This window comes from Anser cygnoides, chromosome 20 (assembly GCF_040182565.1).
Source record: "Anser cygnoides isolate HZ-2024a breed goose chromosome 20, Taihu_goose_T2T_genome, whole genome shotgun sequence".
Classification (NCBI taxonomy): Eukaryota; Metazoa; Chordata; class Aves; order Anseriformes; family Anatidae; genus Anser; species Anser cygnoides.
In genome coordinates, this window is record NC_089892.1 from 7,718,351 (window position 1) to 7,743,056 (window position 24,706).

General features: G+C 44.7%; 1 protein-coding gene across 3 annotated transcripts in view; it reads left to right on the forward strand.

The window, feature by feature from the left end:
• Positions 1-24,706, forward strand: part of BRINP1 (BMP/retinoic acid inducible neural specific 1) — an 86,904-nt gene that overhangs the window by 41,931 nt on the left and 20,267 nt on the right. The window contains exons 1-4 of one of the 3 annotated variants that reach the window (XM_066981020.1): positions 6,828-6,968; positions 17,178-17,368; positions 22,500-22,669; positions 23,965-24,070. In XM_066981020.1, coding sequence (XP_066837121.1) covers positions 17,251-17,368; positions 22,500-22,669; positions 23,965-24,070 — 394 coding nt within the window. In that variant the 5' untranslated portion in view covers positions 6,828-6,968; positions 17,178-17,250. Of the gene's footprint in view, positions 1-6,827; positions 6,969-15,954; positions 16,029-17,177; positions 17,369-22,499; positions 22,670-23,964; positions 24,071-24,706 lie in introns of those variants that run through there. The other 2 variants (XM_066981019.1, XM_013182934.3) reach the window with 2 other exon arrangements.

Genomic DNA, 24,706 nt, shown 5'->3' on the forward strand with positions numbered 1-24,706 from the left:
ACAATGATAAAGGGTGTAATAGCAGACACAGATCATCCAGGGATCTCAAAGCTCTTTGCAGCCATTACTTAGGGTTCTCTTTGATAGCAGAGGAAAAGACTGGGTTTTGTTTGTTTGTTTCAAATGAATAAATTAATCATTAGTAAAATATTATGCAGTTCATCAAATATATTATTCGCTAGCTATTTGTCAAAATAGCAGCTCAGTCATATATTATCAGAGCTAAACATTTATAATGTGTGTATATCTAGTCATCAGATGATTTATTCAGGCTTTTGTGGAATGAGTTAGTTATTGACCAGCTTAAATCACGGCTCCCTTGGGAGGCAGAGACAAATTAGGTTGTGAGCTCTTGGAGAACCCGGAGCATCTTTTTGTTGCATTATTGTTGAGCACCTGGCACCACAAGCAGAGTCCCGTGGCTGGGTTTCCTTTTGACACTACATCAATATGAATAATTATAATTCTGTTTATCTGTAGCCAAGGCCAGATCTGTCTTGGGAAGGAAAAATTCAGCCACTAATTCAAGATCAAAACTCGATCTGGGTTCACCATGTTCTTATAGGACCACTGCTTGAAACCAACACCAAGGTCCTTATCCCTTCTTAGATATCCCCACTCTCCACCCAGTTGCAGGAAAAGAGGGTTTAGGAATCCCTGTGCCCTGCTCCCTGTGCCAGATCACACAATTTTTGTGCTGCTAGGAAGGAACAGAGGAGCCCTTTACCAGGTCCCTCCCAGCTCCCTCACCCATGCCAGTGAGCTGGCCCCCTTCCAGCAGTGCCTCCTCAGCAGAGCGGAGCTACGTGACCGACACTTGCTGGCTCCTGTTGGCATTCGTGACTGGCATCCCAGAGGGCTGCAGCTTCTTCCATGCCTTTATTGGTGTCAAACATCACAGCCGCTCCCTTGGGTTTTATTAGGGAAGCTGATGCCAAATCACCCAGCTTCCTCCTACTCGATAAAAAATGTTTATAACCCAGTAAATTCTAACATATCAGCAGCTTGTTATGAAGGGAAAAGGTCACTGGGAGAGAAAGAAAAAAAAAAAAGGGTGCCCTTCCATTGGAAATTCTGACTGTGTATATACGAGTCAGCACCAGGAAAATATCTTTTGATATGAAAAAGTCTCATAATAGAAAATGTTGCAGCAATACAGGCCTCGTTTCTTCAGATAAATATTTAATATAGATCACTAAAGATTAATCGAGTACAGAAAAGAGTCTCTCCTATAGTTGGTGTGAAGAAAACATCTTCTCGTTAATTTATTATGGAGCCTGAAATGAGAAAAATCCTATAGAGAAATGCAGGGTACGGTTTCCATAGAGAAGCAGTGCACCGCACCAGAATTTATTTAGTGTGTGGGCAGAGGCCTTCCTAGAACCAGCTGCAGCGTGGCGTTCGCATGATAAAAAGTCCCGGTGTAGGAAGAAGCCTCACAGACTCATCGTGTTTTGCTGGGAGCCGTCTGACTCCTGCAGATCCTGGGGTTTCCAGAAAGGATGAGGTGGTGGGGCCCACGAGCATTTCAAAACACATTCCACCCTGGACGAAGACCATCTGGGCAGACAGAAATGGCATGTGCAATGTCCCAGGCTTCTCCTTCTGGAGAGGACACTTAGTCTTTTTGGAGTAAGATGATGCCCAAAGCTCACTGCAAGGAGAGGAGCCCCCAGTCTGAACTTGAAGGCTGCTCGCTTTATCCACAAGTCCTCCTAAGCATCTCCCTGACAGTTTCTCCAAGGAATTGTGGCCCTCTCACACTGTGCTTCTGACTGTGCTCCTGGCTTTGGGGCAGCAAAGTAAGAATGCAGGACACCGTTGTGTGATTTCCATCTCTCATGATGCCAGATAGTGTTTTGTCAGCCCCACTGTGATCAGTAAATGACAGGACCCCACTGTTTTCTACACCGTCTTCCACGGAAACCATGTCCCCAACCCTTCTGCAGCATTAAATAGGACAGTTACAGAGAATAAATCATAAATAGCAGCAGAGAGAAAATGAGGAAGAAAATAAGAGAGTCACAGGCAAGGGAGGAGAGAAAAGAGAAATGATCTCAGCTGGGACTGAAAGGGAACAAAGAGTAAATGAGGCAGGGAGATGCACGGAGGCTGCTCCAGATGGCCAGCCCCACTGACGTCAGGCCTCTTGCACCAGCACATCGGCGAGGTGTGAGCGAGGGGAGATCGCCTGCGCTGAGGTGGGGACTGAGAGGAGGTGGGAGAAGCTGGCAGCTCTGCCTGTGCCCAGGGACGGGGGAAGTGGAGGAGCCCCCTCCTGAAATGCAGGATTTAGGGACCAGAAACAGTTCTGGAGAGGAGGAGGCTGTAACACGTCGCCCTTTCCAATGGGCCACGTCTAGTGGTTTCTGTAGGGCTGGTGCTTTCTCTCTTTTCCTACTTGAGCTTTTCACATGGGAACCTTTGCTGTTTCGGGAGTGTTTGTGCCAAGCAGCTGGCAAAACACCAGTCCCCAAGGGAGACTGAGTGCCACTAACCAGACCCTGGGCACACCGCTCTGTGCGTTGCCGGGGGCCTTCAGGAGATGAAGGCAGGAGGAAGACAGAAGAAGCCTGGTTGGAAAATGGTTGTCTCTGTTTCTGTGGCATACCAACTCAGTGTCTCCTCTGCTGCCATCTCACAGAACATCATTTTTCTGCCTCATGTGGAAGGACAGAGGCACTTTAGCATCCTGCTGTCAGAACCCGAGAAACACAGGACAAAAAGGACCCTCCAAGGTCCCAGCATCCCACCTCCTGCTCTGCTGGGCATGATGTTTTGCAGTTTGAAGAATTCCCATCCTAAATCTCTAGGACTGTAAGGACAGTCTCTTTGCAGACTGCACCTCCCAGCCTTTGGCTGCTCCCAGAACCCGAGTAATGTAGAAAAACCTAAATAATAATTCTCTTTAGTTCTACCACAGGCTATTGGACTTGATACAGGTGTGAGTGAATGGCAGGCTCTAGCCTGGGGCTGTGCAGGGGAAAAACTAACTGATTTTTAACGGCAGCAGGGACTCTTGCAGTCATCTAATGTAAAACCGATCTGCATTTAGAACATTTATTTGTGGCCTGTGGATCTAGTCAGATGTGCAACAGCTAAGCTACTCCTAGGATAACCTGGGGCTGCTCAAGAGGCTCCTGCTTTCATCTCCACAAACACCGTGCCTGGCCTGCAGCTTGGCCCCTGTCACCTTGGTGGGTATTCATCAGCCGTGCCCCTCCATCGCGCTTCAGCCTGCCACTGCAGCGAGCCACAGATATCAGCTAAATAATACAAACGTGGTTTTGTAATAAGTTTTCTATGCAGCTGGGATAAAATGCCAAACAGCATCAGAAAACAATCAGTCAGAGAAACTTGGCGCTGCTGATGAACTCACGGTTTATAATGGTTCATTGCCCAGGAAGATTGGGGCTCTAAATACAGCCTCCACCTGCACTGCCAGGCACAGGGACAAGAGGGGCAAGGAGCTGGGCAAGCAGGGATGAGGTCCGAGAGGTGGGGTACCCAGTGCATCTCCTGCTGGGACTCAGTGGATGTTTCCAGCCTGGTATCAGGGTTGGAAAAAGATACCTCTGATCCTTCTATCTGGAGATCAGCAAATGCACCAGCAGTTGGGCTTGGTGAGTAACAGCACAAATAGGTCTGCTGCAGAGGCAATGTTTGGGTGAGATAAACACGCACTTAGCGTGGAGGCCTCTGGGTGATGCTCTTGCTCAGGGCCCTTTATCTGCTTCCTCCCACTGCAGGCAGACTTGGGATGCCTCTCTCCCCCCAGAAGGCTTGTGACAGCTGCTCCCCTGAGCAAGTTCAAGTTTAACCCAAGCCCACGGCAAGGAGATGGTGTTTGACCTATCCCCCTTCTTCCTGGCACTTGCTCAGGCATTGGGACGTTTCCAGCTGACCGCAGGAAACAATGGGACCTGTTCCCTGCCAGATCTCACAGATTTTCTTTTCTTTTTTTTCCATTATTTGTAATACTGGAGGGGGGAGGAGGGGATTCCAATCAGCTTTTCCCCCCTCTTCTTTAAGCACTCCAGGTTTGAGTCACATAATTGTGTAACTCACAGCTTCCATTGCTTCCATTTAAAAAAAAATAAGAATAGGCTGTCTTTTAGGATTGCAAACAAAACCTAGAAAAGATGAGTCTTTAAGTCTCAAAACCCAGAAGCCAACTAAAAAGCATTGCAGATATTGTTGTTTTGTTCAGTAGGTAAATATATACATACGCCTCAGAATCCTGGGGTCTGGTTTGTTACTTCCGAGCAGAGGCTCAGGGGTGCAATAGCACAGAATCCCTTATTCAGCCATGGGTATGGCTTTAGCTGACAGGCAGGCTAGGAGCTGCTGCTTTTTCTTCATCCAGTCCTCACCCCCTGAAGTAGCCGTGAGGGGAGGTTTTCTCCTTAGCTTTCCTGCAGCATCTGATCTCCCCAGACTAGGTTTCCAGTGCCTTGTCTCAAAGAGATCCTGATGTTAACTTTGCTGAGAAAACCTGCCATGAAAGTGAAAGGTGTGGGAAAGAAGGAAAAAACTGACCTCATGGAAACTCCCACACAGACTCAGCAAAGGATCCCCTAGCCACGATGAAGGCATGAAGCAAAAACCTGCCAATCCAAAATGAAAATCTGAAGCATAAGAGCCTTTACTGAAAAACAACCCCTTTACCCTCTATTTCACTCCCTACTAACCTGAACAAAACAAAACAAAACAAAAATAGAAAACTCCCCACACAGCTGACTTCTATTTCCTCCTTATATACCTCAAATGGCTGCCTTACAGGGGACAGCCCCTTATTCAGGGACTTTTCTTAGCAACAGGGCTCAGCTCCGGCCTTCTGCCCCAAACCCCAAACCCCAAATTCAGATGCTGCAGAGCCACTCTGCTTGCAGTGCAGAGCCCTGCTGGACCTTCAGGCTGCTTTTGCACGCAGGGCTGGCTGCTGGCTGTGCTGAAGTCAAGGAAATTTTGTTCTTATGTTCCCCAGGACCTGAATTTCACATCTGGACCTTTGCATGCACGCAACTTTGCAGATGAATTAAGTGATTCATGCAGGTAGGCACTTACACAGCTCGTTGCGTGTTGCAGGGCAGCCAGCAGTTTGCATTCCTGCCCTTCCAATGAACTCCCTCCATCCCCACAGTTTTTATGCCTACAGAATGGGTAGAACAAGCCCTTTTAGCTATTTTGGGGGTGCTTGAGGTTCAGTTGGCTAAGGAAACACTCTGGTGCTCCTTTTTACACTAAACCAGCCTCCTGTATCTTATGGCTATGATAGAGTCATAAAAAGAGAGGAATTGAGACAGCCTCAACTTGAAGTGGTATGGATTAGCTAGAGGCCTTAGAGATCTACAGCCTCCTCTCCCAGACCATCCTGCACGTTCTTCTTTGCTGATTTGAACACAACAGAGCTGGCAATCAACATAACCTTCCCAAAGGAAGTGGTTTGCATTTCATTAGATTGATTTCGTAACTGTTGGAGTCCTGTAACCACACAGAAGATGAATGTCACGGGTGTGCATTTGATCCCTCACCGTTACTATAAATAAGTCCAACACCTTCCTCTTGGCAGGACATCATACATTTCCGCTGCTTATACATAGCTCTTGAGTCCTCCCCAAAGGGCTGGGATTTAGGAATCTATGTGCAGTGGTGTTTTCTAAAGATATTTACTCCTTGCCCTGGTTCTGTTCTCCATTTGCGTGTTGCTACCCTCAGCCCTGTGGAATCCAATGCAAGAAGCAAACTACTGAAGTGAGCTGAGCAGGTAGCAAGGACCCTGGAGGGGCGACTGTTTCATGGCACCAGCAAAATGGACGGGTGCCTGGGACATGAGTTTGGCCATGCCCCCCCCTTCTACTTTAGTCCTTGCTGGGGAAATGCTTCGTCTGGCTCCAGATCTGGGGTAATTCTGTTCATGGCAGTGTTGGTTGCCTGTTAGATCTCTTCCTTGGAAAAGCTGTCCCTCTCTTGGTTTCTCTGTCTACGGTGACACATTTGTTTAAAATGCTTTAAGATCCATGTATCAAAGTCATAGGTAACAGTTAAAGGAAACATGACTCAAGATTGGGAAATTGCTAAGCACATGCCTGAATAACCAAGTTCTTCAGAGCATCACAAAGAGATCCCAGAAAACAAAGGTATTTGCATTCACTCATTCCTGTTCCCTGGATAGAACATGACAAAAAATAAAGCTTTTCCTTTATGAAATGTTGCACAAAAGGCATAGTTGTCTTTTTATTGCAGGCCACTTTGCAGCATGCAAAAAGATTGCCTTTCTTCAAGAGTTTGTGAATTTTTATTTTATTGTAGTCTTTTTATTTCCTCCATCAAAACATGTCTGAGTTTGAAATGGCATGACTAGGAATGAAAATTAAATACATCAAAACCAATTTTTGTTGAAATGAGGTTTTGGAGCGATCAGGGAATGTTCAAGGCTTTCTCACTGCTTGTGTTCAGTATTTTTGCTAAAGAGGGATGTAGTCTGAGGAAATGGGTCACCTTTTTCCTGGAGAAAATTTCTTCAATTTTACTGTAATTCTGAAATGTCACAGGCTTTTTGGGACAAGCTGTTTTTTTTTTTGTTGGCTTTTTTTTTTTTCATTTTGTAATCTTGAACAAAACACAAACATCTTTGACTATGGATGGTTTGAATTTTGCTGCAGCTGTTCTCTGCAGCCTAATTTTTCAGCCCTTCACCTCTCACCTTATGCCCTTTGCTAATAATTTCAGGCCCAGTTACCACCTGAATTCTATGCTGAGAGGGGACAGTCTCTGTATATAGCCACTGTATATATCCTGCCTTGCTGGATGTCGCTGTTAAAACTGGAAGCCTTGGCAATCAGCCTGTGTGTAACAGCACAGCTTGGAAACCAAAGGGATATTGAGCTGCAGAGCTTGGGGTGAAAGACCAGAAATGGGCGTCCTGAGGAACTGTGAGGAGGATTCACTATTTTCTCCTAAGCCAAGTAAGAGGAAATACTATTATGGCACTATCAGAATAAAGCGTTAAGGATCGATGAGGGAGAGGAAGGTGGTTTTATTTTACAATGACAGAACAGATTTTATTCACTTGTTTTCTTATACCCCACATCCTCATGAGTGCTTTCTGCAAGATGCCTTGCAATGGCAGGGGTATTGAGGGATGCTCAGAAAGAGTGATCGGGCATTGGGACAGGTCACCCAGGGAGGTGGTGGAGTCACCGTCCCTGGGGGTGTTCAAGGAAATGTTGGATGTGGTGCTTGGGGGCATGGTTTAGTGGGTGATAGTGGTGTTTGGGGACGGTTGGACAAGATGATCTTGGAGGTCTTTTCCAACCTTAATGATTCTACGAGTCTATGATTCTATGCCAGCCATTGAGTGCTCACATCTCCTGAGTTATTCCGACTGGTGACCATGTGCTGGATCTGTGTATGCCTTTGGGTGCAGGCAGTGACCAGTCCCTCCACCCTATTGCATCTCTGCAAGTCATGATTTCCCTACAAGCTCTCTACACACAGCCCAAGGAGACCCCCCTGAGAGGAACGCCCAGGAGCCCTCTCTTCCACCTGAAGGATATTCCCCAACAGAGAAGGGTATATGGAGCTTCTTCACTTCACTCAACCTGGACAAAACCCCTCAACCAGCCTGCGACACAAGGTCCATGATGTAAGCAGGTGGCTTTGCCAACTGGCTGTCTTTAGCCATCCAAGTCACCCACCAGCACCCACGGCACATGGCTGGCAGTGCCTCCATCAGCTGAGGATGACTCAGGGCCGAGGGGGTGGGCAAGAGGGGACGGCTTTGCCATTGCTGCCTGCACGGGTACTGCTCTCGCTGAGCCCACGGGCACGGTCATGGTGCCCAGATGGCTCTGCCAGGACGGCCGCGGGGGCACAGCTGGGTGTAGGAGGCAGGAGGGGCTTGGTATTTAAACAGCAATTTTTTTCCTCCTGAATTTGAACCTTTGCCAAGAGAGTAGCACAACTGACCGGAGGGGGTGATGGCTCCATTTTCTAACAACAGCTCAAATTTTGAAACATGGTTGCACGCTGCGTTGGGGAAAATTTTGTGCTTTTTGAGAAAAAGGGCAATCAAGGCTAAATTTCTGATACTTGCTTTCCCAGTGCTGACAAATGTTGTACTTAAGTAGCCAGTAGTGCAGTAGTCAGGTACCTAAGCCTATTACGTGAGAAATTAAAGTTCAAGCACACATATATCACACTTTTTTCATCTGAGTTTACTATGAACCAGGACAAGTAAAGAACAAAGCTTGGGGCTGTGGTGTCAAGATTACCAGCTTGCTATAGCTAAAATTAGGGGAAAAAGCTCCAGTAGTCCATACACCTATATCTTCAGGAAACGAAGCAAGTGCAATTTAATGAAATGAGTTGTTCCAGACTATGTTCTTGCTACAGCCTTTGGTTCATACTGCTACATTCCTTTGAACATTGGTAGGCAATGGTGACCTAGTCTAGATGGTGAATTTTGGGGCAGGGCATCCCTGGCTTGATAAGAGGCTAAAAGGGGTAGAGAGTGCTCTCCATGGCATGATGTAGACCAATATTCCCCTGGGGGATAAACTATCTGCTCTATAAATTAGAATGTGTCTGCCTGTCTTCCATTTGAAACTTGCTTTCCAGAAATAATAGATCTAAATACTTTCAAGTATTAGCCAGGACTTCATGAAGAGTTCAGTCCTCTGACCTACTGCAGTCCTTCAACATGAAGAATTATCTATTAATTGTTATTATTATTTTCTTACCTGAAAGAACAATTTGGGGTCTATTCCTTTTTCTGTCCCATACTCCTGTACAGACTTAGTTAAGTCTCTCACCATCCTATGTCTTAGCTTCCTTCCAACCTGTTGTGTCTGACTGACTGATGTGTTGAGCGTAAGAACACACAAAAATAAGAAGGGAATTGGAAGAAGTGTGGAAAAGCTAAAATTGTACTTATTATCCCAGCTTTCCTCAAGACCATGCAAAATGCTATCAATGACTCAGATGTTTCCATCTGTTGCTTCAAACTGCTGGTCTTTGACAGCATGTTTGTGACAGCTCCTTGACTTCCCAGGATCTGCTTTCTCCTGAATTCTGGGTCATACTAGAGAAACATAAATCCAGGAGAATATGCTATGAAAAAAATATTATCAGCGTCATTGTAGTCGTAACCGTAGAAGTCAAAATGCCTGTTTCATAGACAAGTTTCTCTAGGCTACCTCAGATATTTTACTGGAGAATTGCTCTGGCTACCTTTCTTGTGATTTTTATCATAATTCACAGTGAAGGAATGGGTGTCTCTACACTGTCCTTTTCAGTGCTTGGAGCACAAGACCTGGCAGCCTATTAGAGTAGCTTCCTCGGTAGCTTAATAAACCATGTCTGGTTTAGGCAAGTTTTTAGGAGGAAAACAGCAACAGAACAGAACACTTCCTATTGTTGCTAATGTTTGTTAAGCTGCAGCCGTGCTAACAATGCTGGAAGCTCTTGTGAAGATGTCACTCTGGCTTCTAGCAGCCAGTATCAACCACTACGTAAATTGTAGTGGCTCAAAAGAAGCGCCGTCAGCCCAATACTGAAAACAGCTGAAATGGTGTTAACAGTAATGGGAATTACTTACAAGTGAGTCTCCAGGGTGGAGAAGGCTTAAGCAGGCTGGTGTTGGAAAGGGCATCTCTAATGCCCGAGGTGTGTGCTGTGTGCAGTGAAACCTGCACAAAGGATATCGTGGGGAAAGCTGACTGGGATAAACACCCCACAGGCAGCTTGTGCTGTAACCTGGTGGGCGTGATGGGAGGGAATTGGACCAACTGACTCAGGTGAAATATGGGAGTGGATCAGTAGATGACAGATGAAGGTAACTGGTGAGCTTACTCCATGCTGAAGTGTTTAGGGGTTACTATGTGTTAGCTGAGGGTGCAGAAACATCTAACTTAGAAGCAACCTCATTCAGCAGAGGGGGTAAGTGACCTACTCTACTGTGCTTGTTTGTGATTGTCTGATTGCAATGGTAGCTATGTTTGGATATTAAGTCAGAGCTAGGAATCACAGCCACATATTGGATATGACAAAATTTAATAGTGAGCAAAATTAATTATGACCAAATTTAATGTCCCATCTTTTAACTTGTATTTACCTATGCTGAAACACTCTGCTTTGACTTTCTAGTAATACATTTATTCCAGTTTCATCTTCTTTTAAACAAATCGATCTTGCCAGCACCCAACAATTACTTGCTGCCTCCTAAGAGACCCAAGTGTAGTCACATCCTAACAGAGAACACAGGACTCAGAGTCATGTTTGTCTGATTGGTTTTTAATTCAGTGCTGGAACAATCTGCTTACCCAGATACTTTCAAGGTCGCATGAAATCCACTTAACTTTGAAGTCATTTTCTTTCTTATTGTTTCTTGCAAACTTTGTGTCATTCTGGACTTATTATTCATTTCCCTTTCCTTATACAAAAAAAAACCCTCAAAATTTTCAGCCCTGGAATGTTTTTATTTTTACTTATTTTTTTAATATCAGAGAGACAAAAGGCAAATCTCTGTAACAGGAGAATCAAACAGGCTGAAATGATCACCTAAAATAGGGGGAGTTGTTGGGGTTTCAGACACCCTATCCAAGACCAAACATATGGTCAAAGTATACACCGAGGAAAAAGCAGCAGAAGATTCTTCCTCTGTCCTGAGGAGATCAGCGAAGGTGTTAGTAGTTGAAAAGCATTATTATATTTTTGCTATATGATTATCTTGAGTGACCCAGACAGTGACAGTCTTTCCCTTGGGTTCAGTTCTATCCAGGTGAATGTTCCTAAAGGAATAAAACTGGTATGGAAAGCACAGCATTAATCGAAAAATCAATAGTCAATTTATTTATCTTATTTACCTGCCAGCTGTCATATCTTAGCCTGCCTGTTTGTCTGGTTGTTATGCAAAATGCTGTCAGATTTTCAGCTTAAGTGATTTCTTTTTCATTCTTCTCTAGAATTAGATTTTTATTTCTCTCTCTCTCTCTCTCTTTTTATGGCAGAGCTTCATCCTCTGTCTAATTTGGAACTAGTTTGAATCTATGGAGTGGACTTTTCTTAAATAGATTAGGGGGTATGAGTGCCAAACCCTCACAGGAAACTAATTCTTGTGGTCCTTTGAAAAGCTCAGCTTTGAAGGCTGACTTCTTCATGCTGGCCTAGATAGAGAAGGGGCCAGGCTGCAGAGAAAACTGCTCAGAGAATATTGCAGTGCTCAGCCTGGGGCTGTCTGGCATTTTGAGGGCACAGACAAGAAATTAAACATCACCAAGCCCACCATGACCACAGACAGCCAGTACAGACTCACATTAAGCCAGATCTGGCAGTAAAAGATAAGCATTATAGTGCTGTGGTTGTGCTCACATCCTGTCCACATGGCATTGTTTGCAGAGTCAAGGGCTCACAGCAACCTGGAAGAGCTGTCACCCTGAGCACTGAAGATAACTACTACTTTGTGCAGCCCCTGACTGGGACAATTAGACTGAGAAAAGGAAATACAAATCAAAGCAAACAAACAAAATTCCCAGCTTTGTTGTTGGAGCATCCAGGAGGATTCCAGAGGACTTTGGGCTCAGTTCCTGATGCTAACAAAAAGCTTATGTGTTACCTTGGCAAGGTCTAAAAGCTGTCTGTATTCTAGATCACACTCATGCTAACAACTAATAATACTTCTCTTCAACGTAGGCGCGCCCCAAAACGTTAGTCTTAATGACTGGAGGTGCTTGGACTAAAACAAGGGACAGACACATGTCTAGGCAGACTTACACCAAAGCCCAAGAGAACAAGAAGTCTCTAGGAGCTCTCTGTCTCTGGCCCGGCATCCTACAGACATCACCAAGTCAATAACGTGTGCAATAGGGCAGGCAGAGGACATGAAGTAGTGTTTTAACCTTGCTATTACTGACAAGAGTGCTGCCCTGTTTGGAAAGGCTCTGTGTGCTCATCACCTACGTGGGCAGCTGATAGCTTTTGAGCTGTGATCTATAAAAAAGGATGGAGAACCGAGGAGCAGAAAGGAGCTGGGGCCCTCTCCCTGCCCACTGCCTACGGAGTGGTGGGGCTGGGCCAGTCTGCTGAGTGTGCACTGAGTGGGATGCACTAACTGCCCTGCAAACCCTGCAGTTAACACAGGCAGCATCCCAGGAGCGGGAGGTGTTGGGATGTTCTACTTAGTGCGATTGTTATGGACTTAGTTCAGTGTCTTTCTGCTCTGTTTTTTTCTTTCTTTTTTTTCCTTTCTTTTTTTTTCTTTTCTTTTCCCAAACAGACTCTGTCTTGCTCATTGTTTAATACATTTAATTTCTTTTTGGTTTGAAGCTACAATCCCTGAGGTCTGTACTGAACTTGTTTCTTTACTTACATCCTTTGGTCGCCTTCGCTGTTTGAAGATGGGGAATTTAATTTGCTCCGACGGCCTCTCTCTTTCAGACTTCTCTCCCAGGGTAAAGTTGCTCATGCCCTTGGATTCTCCTAGCCTTGCTGCTGCTGCATGGGTCTGGATGATGTACCCATTTCAGGCTTTTGACTTTTCTTCTCTCTTCAACATTTTGCCCCTTTTTTGTGTTGTTTCCCTGGAGGGGTCATAGTGCTAATGAGTGCGGAGGCATCCTTAGTGACTCCCTCTGTCTGACATGCATGGCCTTGATGGCTAGCTCATTAACGCAAACTCTGAAGGGGCAAATATTTTCTCAGACATAGCCATATACAAGGAAAACGTGTGACAACGAGGAAGGACTGAAATATGCATATTTGTCTCCCTGAGGCTACTGCATGTACTTCATCCTTCTATTTCCTCTCCTCTTCTTTAGGCATTAGCAGCAAGACGCTTCCTACCCCTTGCAGCCATTAAAAGAGCAGACTCTATTCAGTGCTTTCACCAGATATTAGAGAGCAGACTCCCCTTGCTGACCTGGCAGACATTTTCCTGTGTACTCTCCCCATTAGCATGGTCTGTCTACGCTGGCGAGACATTAGAGCATAAACAAGTGCCTCTCCTCCTCTACTCAGACGTTAGGTCATAGTTTCTCCTTATCCCGTCTCTGCATCAGGGATACAGATTCTTCCTCCTCCTCGTTAAGAGGTTTATCTCCTCTGTGAAGCCTGTAAAAGCTTCCCCCCCTGGCAGATGTTCAGGTGCATGCCAGGGATTTCCCCCGAGGGTCACAAGGCTCTGTATTAATCCCAACTGTATCGGGAGGTACCATCGTAATCCTGGTCAGCTCTTTGCGACTCCTTCACCTGGAAAACCGTCAAACAAGAGGGTTTGTTTATTTATTTATTTATATTCTCTTTTATAAAGTGCCTTGAGACCTGGGGAGGGCTCACCTGTGCTTACCAGGCAGTGGCATTAAGACGGTGGTGACGCTGAGGCTTCTGAGAAGCAATGGTCAGTGAAATGGCATCTGAGAAGGGTTTCTGGGAGGAAGAATTTCAGTGCCCCTTTGTACACATCATCCATAAATCCGAGGCCTGGATGGATCCTCCAAGGATTCCTAGATTCAAGGATCCAGTGGTGACAAGAAGGCAAGAGTGTGCTTACCTAGCCTGGTGCCATGGATTCTGTTTTGGCCAATAACAGCTGCTTCTGCAGAAAATGCAATTAAGTCTGACATTGAAAGTTAATAGAAAACCTGTTCTTGAAGGTGTTTTCTTCACAGATTTCAGGAGTTACTGGTTGGTTCATCCCCTAAGGCAAGAGGTGTACAGTTTCCTGCAAAACTCCTTTTATATTTTATTTTTTAGGCACTTCAATAATTCTAAGCTATTTCACTGGTCATATTCATTAATGTCAAGTCTGTTTTCCAAAATTGTACCATAATCTTGTCCTCGGGTGCATCCTACAGCACAGAGCTCTATAGCTTCCACTGAAGATTGCTGGTATTCAGAGGGTTGCTTTGAATATGAAATATGCTGGTACTGAACCAGTCAAGTTTAAAATGTGGTCAGGTACTTGTGGTCATTAATGAGGAAGCTAAACAATACTATATCATCTGCTTGACCAGTCCCAACCAAGCAACAATACACAGGCAGGTAAAACAGCCAAATACTCCAAATACTATGCTATAAACTAAAAAAAAAAAAAAAAAAAAAAAAAAAACAAAAAAAAAACTTGAAGAATGTCACTAAGTAAATTCAAATAATGCATAAATTAGAGGGAATTGCAACTGGCTCATAGATATTCTATGAGCAGAAGATAAACATCTAAGTTAGTTGCATAAATTATTCATCATAACATATTTGCTCAGCTTTTCTCATCAGCTCTGAAAACCACACATCTAGACATTTGGAGAGGATAATAGAACTGGGCTTTCACCTCTATGAAATGCCCTAGGAGCAGGAAGCTCCGGGGAGGGACTGCATGCAAAAGAACCCCGTGGAAAAAACTCTTCTTCAGTATGATGTGTTAGATGTGGATGCTGCTAAGGAGTTTTCTACTATATGAACGGGGACTGAAATTGTTCCTTGGTAGCAGGCGAGGTTGAAGATATAGTGACTTCTTTTAAACTCCTCCTTTTGCCTCTTGGTAGTGGTGGCAAGAGATTATTTTGGACCTGATGTAAAAAAATTAATTAATTAATTAATTAAAGTAAAATAAAAAAATCCACAACCTATTTTTCCCTTGAAAAAAACTATTTACCAAGTTATCATTTTCTCCTTCAGTCTTCTCCCACCTCTTCTGCCACTGCTTTCCATTACAGGGCCCTGACTGTAACTCTTTGCCCTGCCTGCCTCCACCCTCTGGAGACATTCCTTGGGTTTGGGTGTTGATATATCAATAAAGCCCTACTAGAACAGCTGCATGTTTCAACTCCACTGTTTTTGCTTTGGAATAGATATTTTGACAGTGACAAAAGCAAACTTTTCTATGCTCTGTCTGGTAACGTGAAGCATTCCCATGGCTTTTTCTGAAAACATGCTGGCTCTAGAGGGTTTATCTCCCCTAACTATTGATAACACTTCCAGGAAGCAGCAATCTGAAAGCAGAAGTGCACTTGATTTTATGGGAACTAAAAATTGTCCCTTTGGAGAGGAAGCACAGGCAACATTTTTCCTACACTTATGATCTTTATGGTAGGAATTTCAATTTACTATAAGACCTTGCCTGTCTTTTAGCATCCAAATTTGCATCTTCCCGTGCAGTGTAACTGCTCTGTCATGAAAGGACCATTCCTTCTTCATGCAAAGGGGATTTTCTTCTAGAGCCAGGTTTGAGATCATGAATGATGACAGCAACCTGTCTCTGGAGTGTCAGAGATTAGCTATTTTTCTTCACTTTTAAGGTTCTACCTATCATCAAAAGCTATTGTGGGTCCCCCAAACATATCTCTCCCAGAGATACTAAGTAATGGATTTTTACACTATTTTGGGAATGCAGAGGCAACAGCTTCATACAGTAAATTCATGGATGTTGCTAACAGACTGTTGGCTCCAAATCTGTCTGTGGATAACAAGTACATGTTTTTTCCACTCATGAAGTTAAGATCCTGGTGTTCCTTCCGTCCGTCCGTCCCTCCTTCCTTCCTTCCTTTCTTTCTTTTCTTTCTTTCTGTAGAGATTTTTCTGGAAAAGACCTATGCTCTGCAGATTTTATGCTTTGACATTGCTGACTTTTAGGATGCAATCAGCAGGGTGTTCTGCTTTGAGATTTTTCCTTGGCTTGGGAAAGCCTAGGAGCTACAGAAGGGGCATTATCTCAGATGTAAGGAGACATTTTGAAAGAAAAAGCTGTCACTTTGTTGTTTTAATGAATGCACTGCTGTTAGGCAGCCTGGGTTGTTGTGATGGTATGCAATCAAAATAAATACATGCATAATTGCATTAAATAAAATAACCTAACACACATAAAATGGACTGGGTGTAGAGTCAGTCTGGGAACAAAAAACTCTGCCTTGTGATCCTGGCTCTGCAGCTGACTTATGGCATCTCATATCTGCTTGCTTGTCAGGTTCTTCACCAGCAATGTGGGATTGCTGGTGCTGGTTGACACACATTGAGAGAAAGTGCCATGTCAGTGCCAGGTATTGTCATTCCTATTATTTAAATGAAATTTCTGTCTTAAATCTTATTTAAAAGGAATAAGTGAATGAAAAGGGACAGAGAAGTCTGTGACTTGATTATCTGGGAGATGGGTTAAGATAGTGCAGAAGTGTCATAAGAGAGTGGTTATAAATAATATCCTTTCCTTTCAAGAAGGCCGTGCTCAATAGTTTTCAAAGGACATTAAGAGGTTTCTCATCTTTTAGGTGCTCAGCTGGTGATGTATTTCAGAGGCCTGGTTTTTAGTTTGCACGTGGGCAAGTTTTTCTCCAGACATTTCCCTTTGTGTTGTTTCAGAATGGATACTTTTAATAAAGAGCTGCTTTTGCAAACATTATTTTTTTCCAGTTGTTATCAGTTTTAAAGAAGGGATTTGAAAATCACTTTATAGGTTTAAGAAAGAAAGAAAGAAAGAAAAAAAAAAGAAAAAAGAAAGAAAGAGAAAGAAAGAAAAAGAAAGAAAGAAAGAAAAATGAAAGGAATAGAGAAAAAACCTCCATTTTCATCCTATTCTCTGTTTATATTTGAATCGATCCTTCTGGATAGTTTATCAAGTAAATTGTTTTTCAAGCTGATTTTTTGCTGGACTTCCTAGAGCTGAAAGATTAAGATGTTGGCATGAAGTGTTATTCCTTCAGCCTGTTTTACAAAAGCAGTAGCTTTGAATACCAAGGGGGCTTGCGAACACAGGGGCAGAAAGATGTAGCAATGATCAGACCAGTCTGCATGTCAAGTATGCCTAATTGACTGGTTGTTTGGTGATGGAAGCCAGAATTTGCTGCTTTAGGGAGAGGTGTAAGACCCCAAAGTGTGTGAGGGTGAAAGAACCAGCCTGCTTTCTTTGTAGAGAAACGCAGCCCTCTGCCAGACATCTCTGGAGACTCTGAGGCTGCCTCCTCGGCATCCCAGACCCTGATGCTCAAAGTGCATTGTGGCTGTGCAGTAATGTCTTACTTCTCTTCTCCTTCCCCTCCCTTTCTGTCCAGCCTTGCAGCCTCACGTGTGTATCCATGCAGGGGTGTCCAGCAGGATCGTTCCCTTCACCATCCTCCTTCCCTGCCCTCAGAGGCTCTCCCTGCCCCTCTAGATTGAGAGCCTCACCCCTCTTGTGTTCCTGTCTTGTCATGTAGGGAGTTTGCCCGTTGGAAGGTGAGGAACACAGCCATCGAGCGGAGGGACCTGCTCCACAATCCACTGCCCCTGATGCCTGAGTTCCAGAGAAGCATCCGCCTCCTGGGCAGGAGACCCACCACGCAGCAGTTCATTGATACCATCATCAAAAAGTACGGCACCCACATCCTCATCTCTGCCACCCTGGGAGGTAGGTGGACAACCTGGACCCTTTCACACTGGTGTCGGTGGTGGGGTGGAGAAGGCACCGGGCAGCACCTGCAGACCTTTGGCTGTGCCATGTAGGGGCTGGCTGGTAGCGCAGAGCCAGGTTCCAGCTCCCCCAGCCTCATCCCATCTCATCGTTAGGTTTGAAAGTCTCCAGAGTACAAACAGCCTTAGCAAATGAATTCACAGTGCGACGGGTACATGTTCAGCATCTGTGATACGTGTGCACCTGCACTCCTCTGACACTGGCATGTGTGTACTGGTGTGCATCAAAATAAAAGTGCTTCATTTAGCTGGGGAGCCTGTCTGCTGTTCCCCTGCCCCGGCCTTAATTCGGCAATAGAGTGTGTTGATCTCTCTTTTCTTCAGTATGAAACCAAATGCAGGGGGAAATCATCCTTTCTGGATGGAAGTGGAGGAATTTTAAAGAGCTCCAGGAAAAGGGGAGCTCAAGGAGCTGGGCAGGGTGTGTGTGCAGCACAGGGAGGTCTGTGCTGAATGCGGGAGTGAAAGCAGTAACAGGGGCCCAACCACTGAAATAACACAGCTGAGTAAAATTCCACGTGTATAGAGAAGGACTGTAGAGAAGTTTGCCCATGCAGGCAAAATATGTCAGTGGTGCCAGAAGACAGAGAACTGTAGGGCCATTAACCAATATGCAAGCACTGCCATCGGTCCTGCATAAACATTTCAAGTACTGAGTATTGAAAACAGGAGGGTTGAAAATCAGCAACTTTCCTGTTGATTTTTTTCACTTGTATTATTTTTATCATTCATTATCCCTTTGGGATGTGCATTTAAATGCCTTTGCTTTGAGAACAGGTATCCATAAGAAGGATGCTGCACTGGTAAAGGGTCTTAGTTTTAGTACAGAGTTTGTTGCTGTTGCTTCTTACAGTGTATCTGACCTGCAGCCTCGCCACGTTGTGAAGTTTGTAGTGAACTTTGAGGAATTTCTGGCCATCTGTCTGCTCCCAAAGCATTCTGCAGACACTCAGATGAGATGCAGATGAGATCAGATGTGTGCATATGATTCATGCACAAATGAGGTGGTAGGTAAATTGATGCAGTTCCACTGAAATCGAATGACCTCTCATGCAGCAACTGTCCTTCAAAGAACCTCGAGCTGCTCTTCCAGCCCAGCGACTCGAACCGGCCACTCCACCAGCAAGATGTGTGAGAGAGGGAAGGTCTCCGTGCACTGAAGTGTGCGAGTAACTGCCTGCATCAGGCCTTACAGAAATCGCTTTAAAGATAATCTCCTCTTTATTGAGGAAACAGTTTTCAGGACCGTATTACAGAGCCCAAAACAGACAAGTAAAAAACCATTAAGGAAAAAGAGATTTCTGTTTGGGTTCACTTTTCTTTCCATTGACATGCCTTTTTTTCCTCCTCCCTGTTCACATCCCTGGAAATTTGAAATAAGAAAGACCTTTGATGTTGAAATATATTTTTAATTTTGCCTGGGTGAGGTTTTGAATTATTCACAGTGGCTTGTTTCTTCTCCTGATTTTACAACACAACAATTTTAAATATGCAGAGACTTGTAACGAGAACTGGTGTTGGAGAAGAGCGCTAAATGCTCGATCAGCCCAGAGCATGGTGAGGAACGGTGGGGGGAAAAAAGAAGGATTTGTCTTGGCAATGGCAGTCCTACAGAAGATGCAGATGAGGCTGAGCATGCATTATGCAAGGAGGACACACTCTAAAGCACAATCTGTGGGCTAAACAAGACCGCTGGGACATAAAACCAGACATGTCCTGGCAATCCCAAGAACCCTGGTCTCCTCAAAAAAAGTTACAGACATCCTGTTTTGGATTACAGTGCTTTGTAATTTAGCCTGATGCCTTATTAGGTTGCAAATGAGTGACAAATGCAGAGGACATTTTTTTGCTCTTAAATGCCATCTGTTGCAGGGACCCCAGGAGGCTGGGTGATGGCTGAGGCCAGCCCAGGCTGAATACAGCAGCTATTTTCACACCTGGCCACATGAGGAACGCTTCTGATGCCTTTCAACCTGCAGAGCAGCTGGGTCCCCCCGGAGCCTAATAAAAACCCAGCTCTGCTCCAGTTTAATTCTGACAAAGGGACTGGTGAGGGGTCATTTTGAGGGCATCCATGCCCTGGGATGGAGCGCACAGAGCTGAGAGCCAATTTGCAGGGAAAGCCCTGAAGGAAAGACAACTTTGAACATAGCATCCGCTTAATAAATGAGAAATTAAGTCTTAATAATGCAGCAAAAGTCTATTAACCTCTCTTGATCTAAGGGTTGCTTGCTCACATACACTCTCCATGGGGATGCAGTGCTTTTCCTGGTCTGCACACGTGTGCACAGCATAGGTTTCCAGCAATGTTATCTCTGCTCAGCACCCTTCCCTCCTACGGACAGCATTTGTCCTTCAGGAAAAGCATCAGATCTCATGGGCTTTACCTTCCTCTCCTTTCTTCCTCCCAGTGGAGGGGTCCAGATGCCTCAGGGAGGAAAAGTGATGGCTTTTGTTAGGAAATCTTTGATCTCCACCGCCCCAGAGCACAGGGTTCTCTCGTCTGATGTCTGGGATCTGTCTCAGTGGCTCATTGCCTGCTTCATGTTGTTTGGGGACCCAGAGCTAACGGTGGAACTCCTGCTGATCTGAAACCTGTGTCACTACCAGATGCAATTCAAGCCAGGCTTCCCAGTTGCTGTCTGTCCAAGGCACCTCTGACCCCAGCGTTCCTCTCACTACAGTCTGCACTGAAAGGGTCTTGAGTTTTATGCCTTGGCTATTAGAAGGAAACATGATTTTTTTTTCCCCAAAAAAGCTGTTTTTTCCACTTCTGGTATAATTGCAGAACTGATGATATCTGAATCCCACGGGTTCCTCTAAGGTGCAGCTCAGGCAAATTACTCCAGGCCTTCCTTCTTCATTCACAGCCTCATGAAATGGAGGCATTCTGGCCCCATTTACATCAGCTGCATCTCCACGCAGCTAAATACTTACGTTCCCTGAGCAACACAACACTTTGGGCTCAAAGTACACCACTTTCACGCCGATCCAACCTCCGCTCCCCCAAACCTCTCCCACGAGGCTGGCCTTTCAGTGGCAAACAAGTCGCCTCATGAAAATTCACGAAGTTTGACCTTCCTTCAAATCCCCCTGGAAAGCTCACCTCAGCGATGAAACCTGAAAATGCATTGACAGCGGCCAGGCATCTGGTGTGCTGTAGCTGCTGCTTCTCACGCTAATCACTGCCGTCTTATTACCTCGTGCTTTCCTGGTGTTTGTTGTATACACCTGTAGTGTCTCGTCAGATACTTGGATTTTAAATCCTCCGGGAGAGGAACCATCTTCCTGCTGTGTGTGTGGATGTGACAGAGCCTTGATCCTTGCCAAGGACTCTGTATGCCGCCGCTCAGTGCATAATAATGTTAAAAGTAAGAAAGGAAATCAGAGCTGGGCATTTTCCAAGAAAAACGTTTTTTTTGTGGAAAGTAATAGTGATGACGCTGTTTCTGCTACAACTTTGGTTGTGGTCCGAGGATAATACATTGTTTCTTACAAAAGATTAAAGACAGAAAGTTTTCCATGCCAGGCTTCTCCACTTAGCTCCTATGAAGCCAATTAAAAGATTTCAACTGATCAATTCTTTTGATGAAAGGTGTCTTCTTTGCACCCAAAATTTCCATTTTTCATCTCAAAGCCAAAGGCACAATCCTCAACGTACCAATTGCTTGAATAAACTGAAATACAATACAAATATTTTGATTTTTAATCAGAATATTTTTGGTTTGTTTTCAGACATTTGGCTTCTAGATAAAAGCTGAAACATTTCCAGGGAAAGGAAGGGGGAGGGATTACAGGCTTGTGTGGGGATTTTCTAGAGTTGTTTTGCTTTATTGTTTTGTTTTGTTTTTCTTGTTTTGTTTTCATATAGGCAATAAAAAAATTGGACAAATCAAATTACTTCAGCTAATTAGAATTTCTAAGAAAAGTAAGTGCTTGTTCACTAAAAAAAAAATAATGCTGAGGAGCAAAATATTTCCTGGCCTAAAAACTGGTGATGCATTTTTTTGACCACAATATCACTGTCAGAGGCAGTGTATTCATCAGTGGTTCATCTATCAAACCAGAACGAATCATTCTTCTCATTAAGAAGGCTATGTAGAAATGGCATATTCCTACCTTCGGTGTCTATTCTCTTCATTTATTAAAATCAGAGCTTCACATGTTAAGGATGCAGGAGGGTGTTCTCCATTTTTACTCTTTTAATGCCAGCCTCACGTTAAGAATGAACCAGATTTTAATCTAGATCACATAGCACAAATTGAACTTTTAAGTAAATATTACTTCTAAGCTTTGTGTCCTTTTCATATATCTCTTGTTAGACTCAGGTTTCTGCTAATATTCAGGATGTCTGCTGCTAACAGATCCCAACTGCTTCACTCTCAGACTCTGTGCTTACTGGCTCAAATTCACTTACCGTTCCTTATCTGGAACAACGTTTTTCACTCCCCACTTAGATTCACTAAATGAGACTCTAGGAAAGGAAACCAAGCAGAGAAGGGGCTTGGTTTAACTTTTCTTATTTGCTCCCCTTCACTCACCCTTCACCCTTTTGCATAGCTGCTGGAAGCTAAAGAGGTACAAGTAGCATTTTTTTGTCTTCTGTACCCACCTATGTACCTATGTCCTGATTGCAACTTAAATCATCATTTATTCCTTCTAGAAATCAGGGTGGAGACTTGCATAAGAGTGACATCTGCTCCTGCCAGGTGTGCATCGTTCTAAATGTACTGCTCACGAAGAAGAGCGTTCCTCAAGTGGGCTGAATTGTCTGAATCCTTCCCAGCAGCTGGGGTGAAGCTGTACTAACTAATAATGTCCAAAACGTCATCTACTGACTTGAGTGGAGCTGCTCTATAAGTGTGGTGGATCTAGCCTTACTGGTTGAAAAGAGAAGGAGGCTCATATATTCTAGCTCCTTAGTACTGATGAGGAAGGGTAGATTCATCTGAGAGTGTTGGATTTTTCTTTCTTTCAGTGCAAAATAAAATACCATGCATTCCCGTTGAGGTGACCCTACACGGCAAACTCCTGGGCCCCACTGACAGCTCCTTTTCTTTTTGCTGCAGGAGAGGAGGCCTTGACCATGTACATGGACAAAAGCCGCCTCGACAGGAAGTCAGGAAACGCCACCCAGAGCGTGGAAGCCTTGCACCAGCTTGCTTCCTCCTACTTCGTAGACCGTGATGGCACCATGAGGAGACTCCACGAGATCCAGATCTCTACCGGAGCAATCAAGGTACCATGTCTTGCTCCAGGAAGCAAGAGGATCATATTCCCATGCCAATAATGTAGGGACTTGGGGCAGGGCTTCGCCAGTCCAGTGTAATATCTTTCTTGACGACAAGTTGTTCTGTTCCCACACTGATTTCCCTAGGGTGAGTTGTTCTGGTAGGGACCTTACAGAAGAACTGATCTCCCCAGGGCCAGTAATGTCTGGAAAGGTGTGGGAATTCATTGTGATGGTTTTGTAGGGTAGGTGACAGAATACCATTGTGTGTGGTAGCGACCTCTGGAAGGGAGAGAAGGAACAAATGACCCAGATCAGTAATGGAAATTGGAGGGGAAAGGCAGGTCTGTGAACTTGGCAACCCCATGCACCCCAGAAGTATTTTCATCTTGTAGCTCTAAGTCAGCTAAACATCTCTCAGGTGAATTCACTACAAGAAAAGGTGAAAAAATGAGTGTGGCATTACCAAGGCATCTGGAATGAAATGGACTGAGAGACAGCTTGGGGGTTGGAGCAGAAAGGAGGGGGAGCTGCTCAGAGCATACGAAATAGGGAAAATGGCTCTGCAGACAAAGGCTGCCTTCTCTGAAAGCAATCATCTTATACTGGGGAGGGATTTTATTGTTGCAGAGTTCACTCCAGGGAAGGCAATGTGGATGGAGTCGTCATTGTTAGCCATTTCTGAAAGGTTTCAGCTCTTGTTATTGTTCTGTGGTGTCTCATGGCTGAGTCTGTTCCCTCCTGGATGGGAAATCGGATTGAGATATTGAAACAGTGACAGCAGATAATCGTCCTTTGTGAATTCAGGAAGGGCAGCTCTCCTCCATGGTTGGAAACCAACAGCAACAACCACAGCAGCAGTGCTGCAGGTCGTCTGTGCCTCCATCTATCCTTAGCACAAGGATGGTGTGCACATATGCTGTGGGAGCACTAGGTGCCATAGCAGGCTGGCAATCTATCTCTGCAGCTTGCTGCCCGGTAAGAGAAGCCAGAGAATAATTCTTCCACTGGCTTCTGGTGCTCTCCATTGGAGATCCTCTATGAAAAACATCAGTCTGTAGGACCCCGTTTCCAAGCCCAGAATAACATGTTGAACCATGACGAAAGCAGGCAAAATTCACTGTATTTTTCCCAGCTTGTGAGTGCACCAAGCATTAGCCATGTCTGTCCAGTGAGGGGCATTTTTCCCCAATTACATAAGATGTATTTTGGGTTGCATCAGATGGGTCCGAACTTGGCTGGGGAAGACGTGATGCTTTAACCAATGGGAACACTCCTCTCTCTCTTTTCAACATCCTCTGCAGGTAACAGAAACTCGGACCGGCCCCCTGGGCTGTAACAGCTACGACAATCTGGACTCTGTGAGTTCTGTCCTTCTGCAAAGTACTGAGAGCAAACTCCACCTGCAAGGTAGGGCCCGGGGGGAGGCAGACGGTAACAGAGGGCATGGAGCGGGGGGATGAGACGAGAGATGGGTGGCCCTTTTCTAACCTTTTCCCCTCTCATTTGCTTGGATTGTCATCTGCCTTGTAAGTTCCCTGAAGGAGGACCAGTGGCTTCTGGTGGCTTCACATGATGCTCAGCACAGCAGGGTTAGGGCTCGTCAGGGCATAGCTAGAGGCACAAGGAGCTGCAGACTGGACTCGAGTGAAGAATCTGGGTTCCCTCCCACCCCTGCACTGAATTGTGGTGGATTTCTGTGTATTATACATTCACCGATATAAATAAATGTGACCTTTTCCATTAATATTGAAGGGACATACTGCCCACATCTCTCTTTGTCCCTCCCAAATTGCTGATTTGCGTAAGAAGTTTGCAGATCAGCTTTTGGGACTCTCTAATGAACATAATCTTCGAGAAAAGTCACAGAGGTTTTATTTGGAGGCTAGAAGCCATGGCTTCGGTCCCAGCTGGGGAGCTAGTCCAGAAGTCAACAGATAAGAGGTCATGACTGAATTAATAAGTAAATACATGCTGGTTAGCAAGAAGTCAACTTCAGTAGAATGAGAAAATTCACTGGGCATGTAATTTACTAAGGTTATTCCC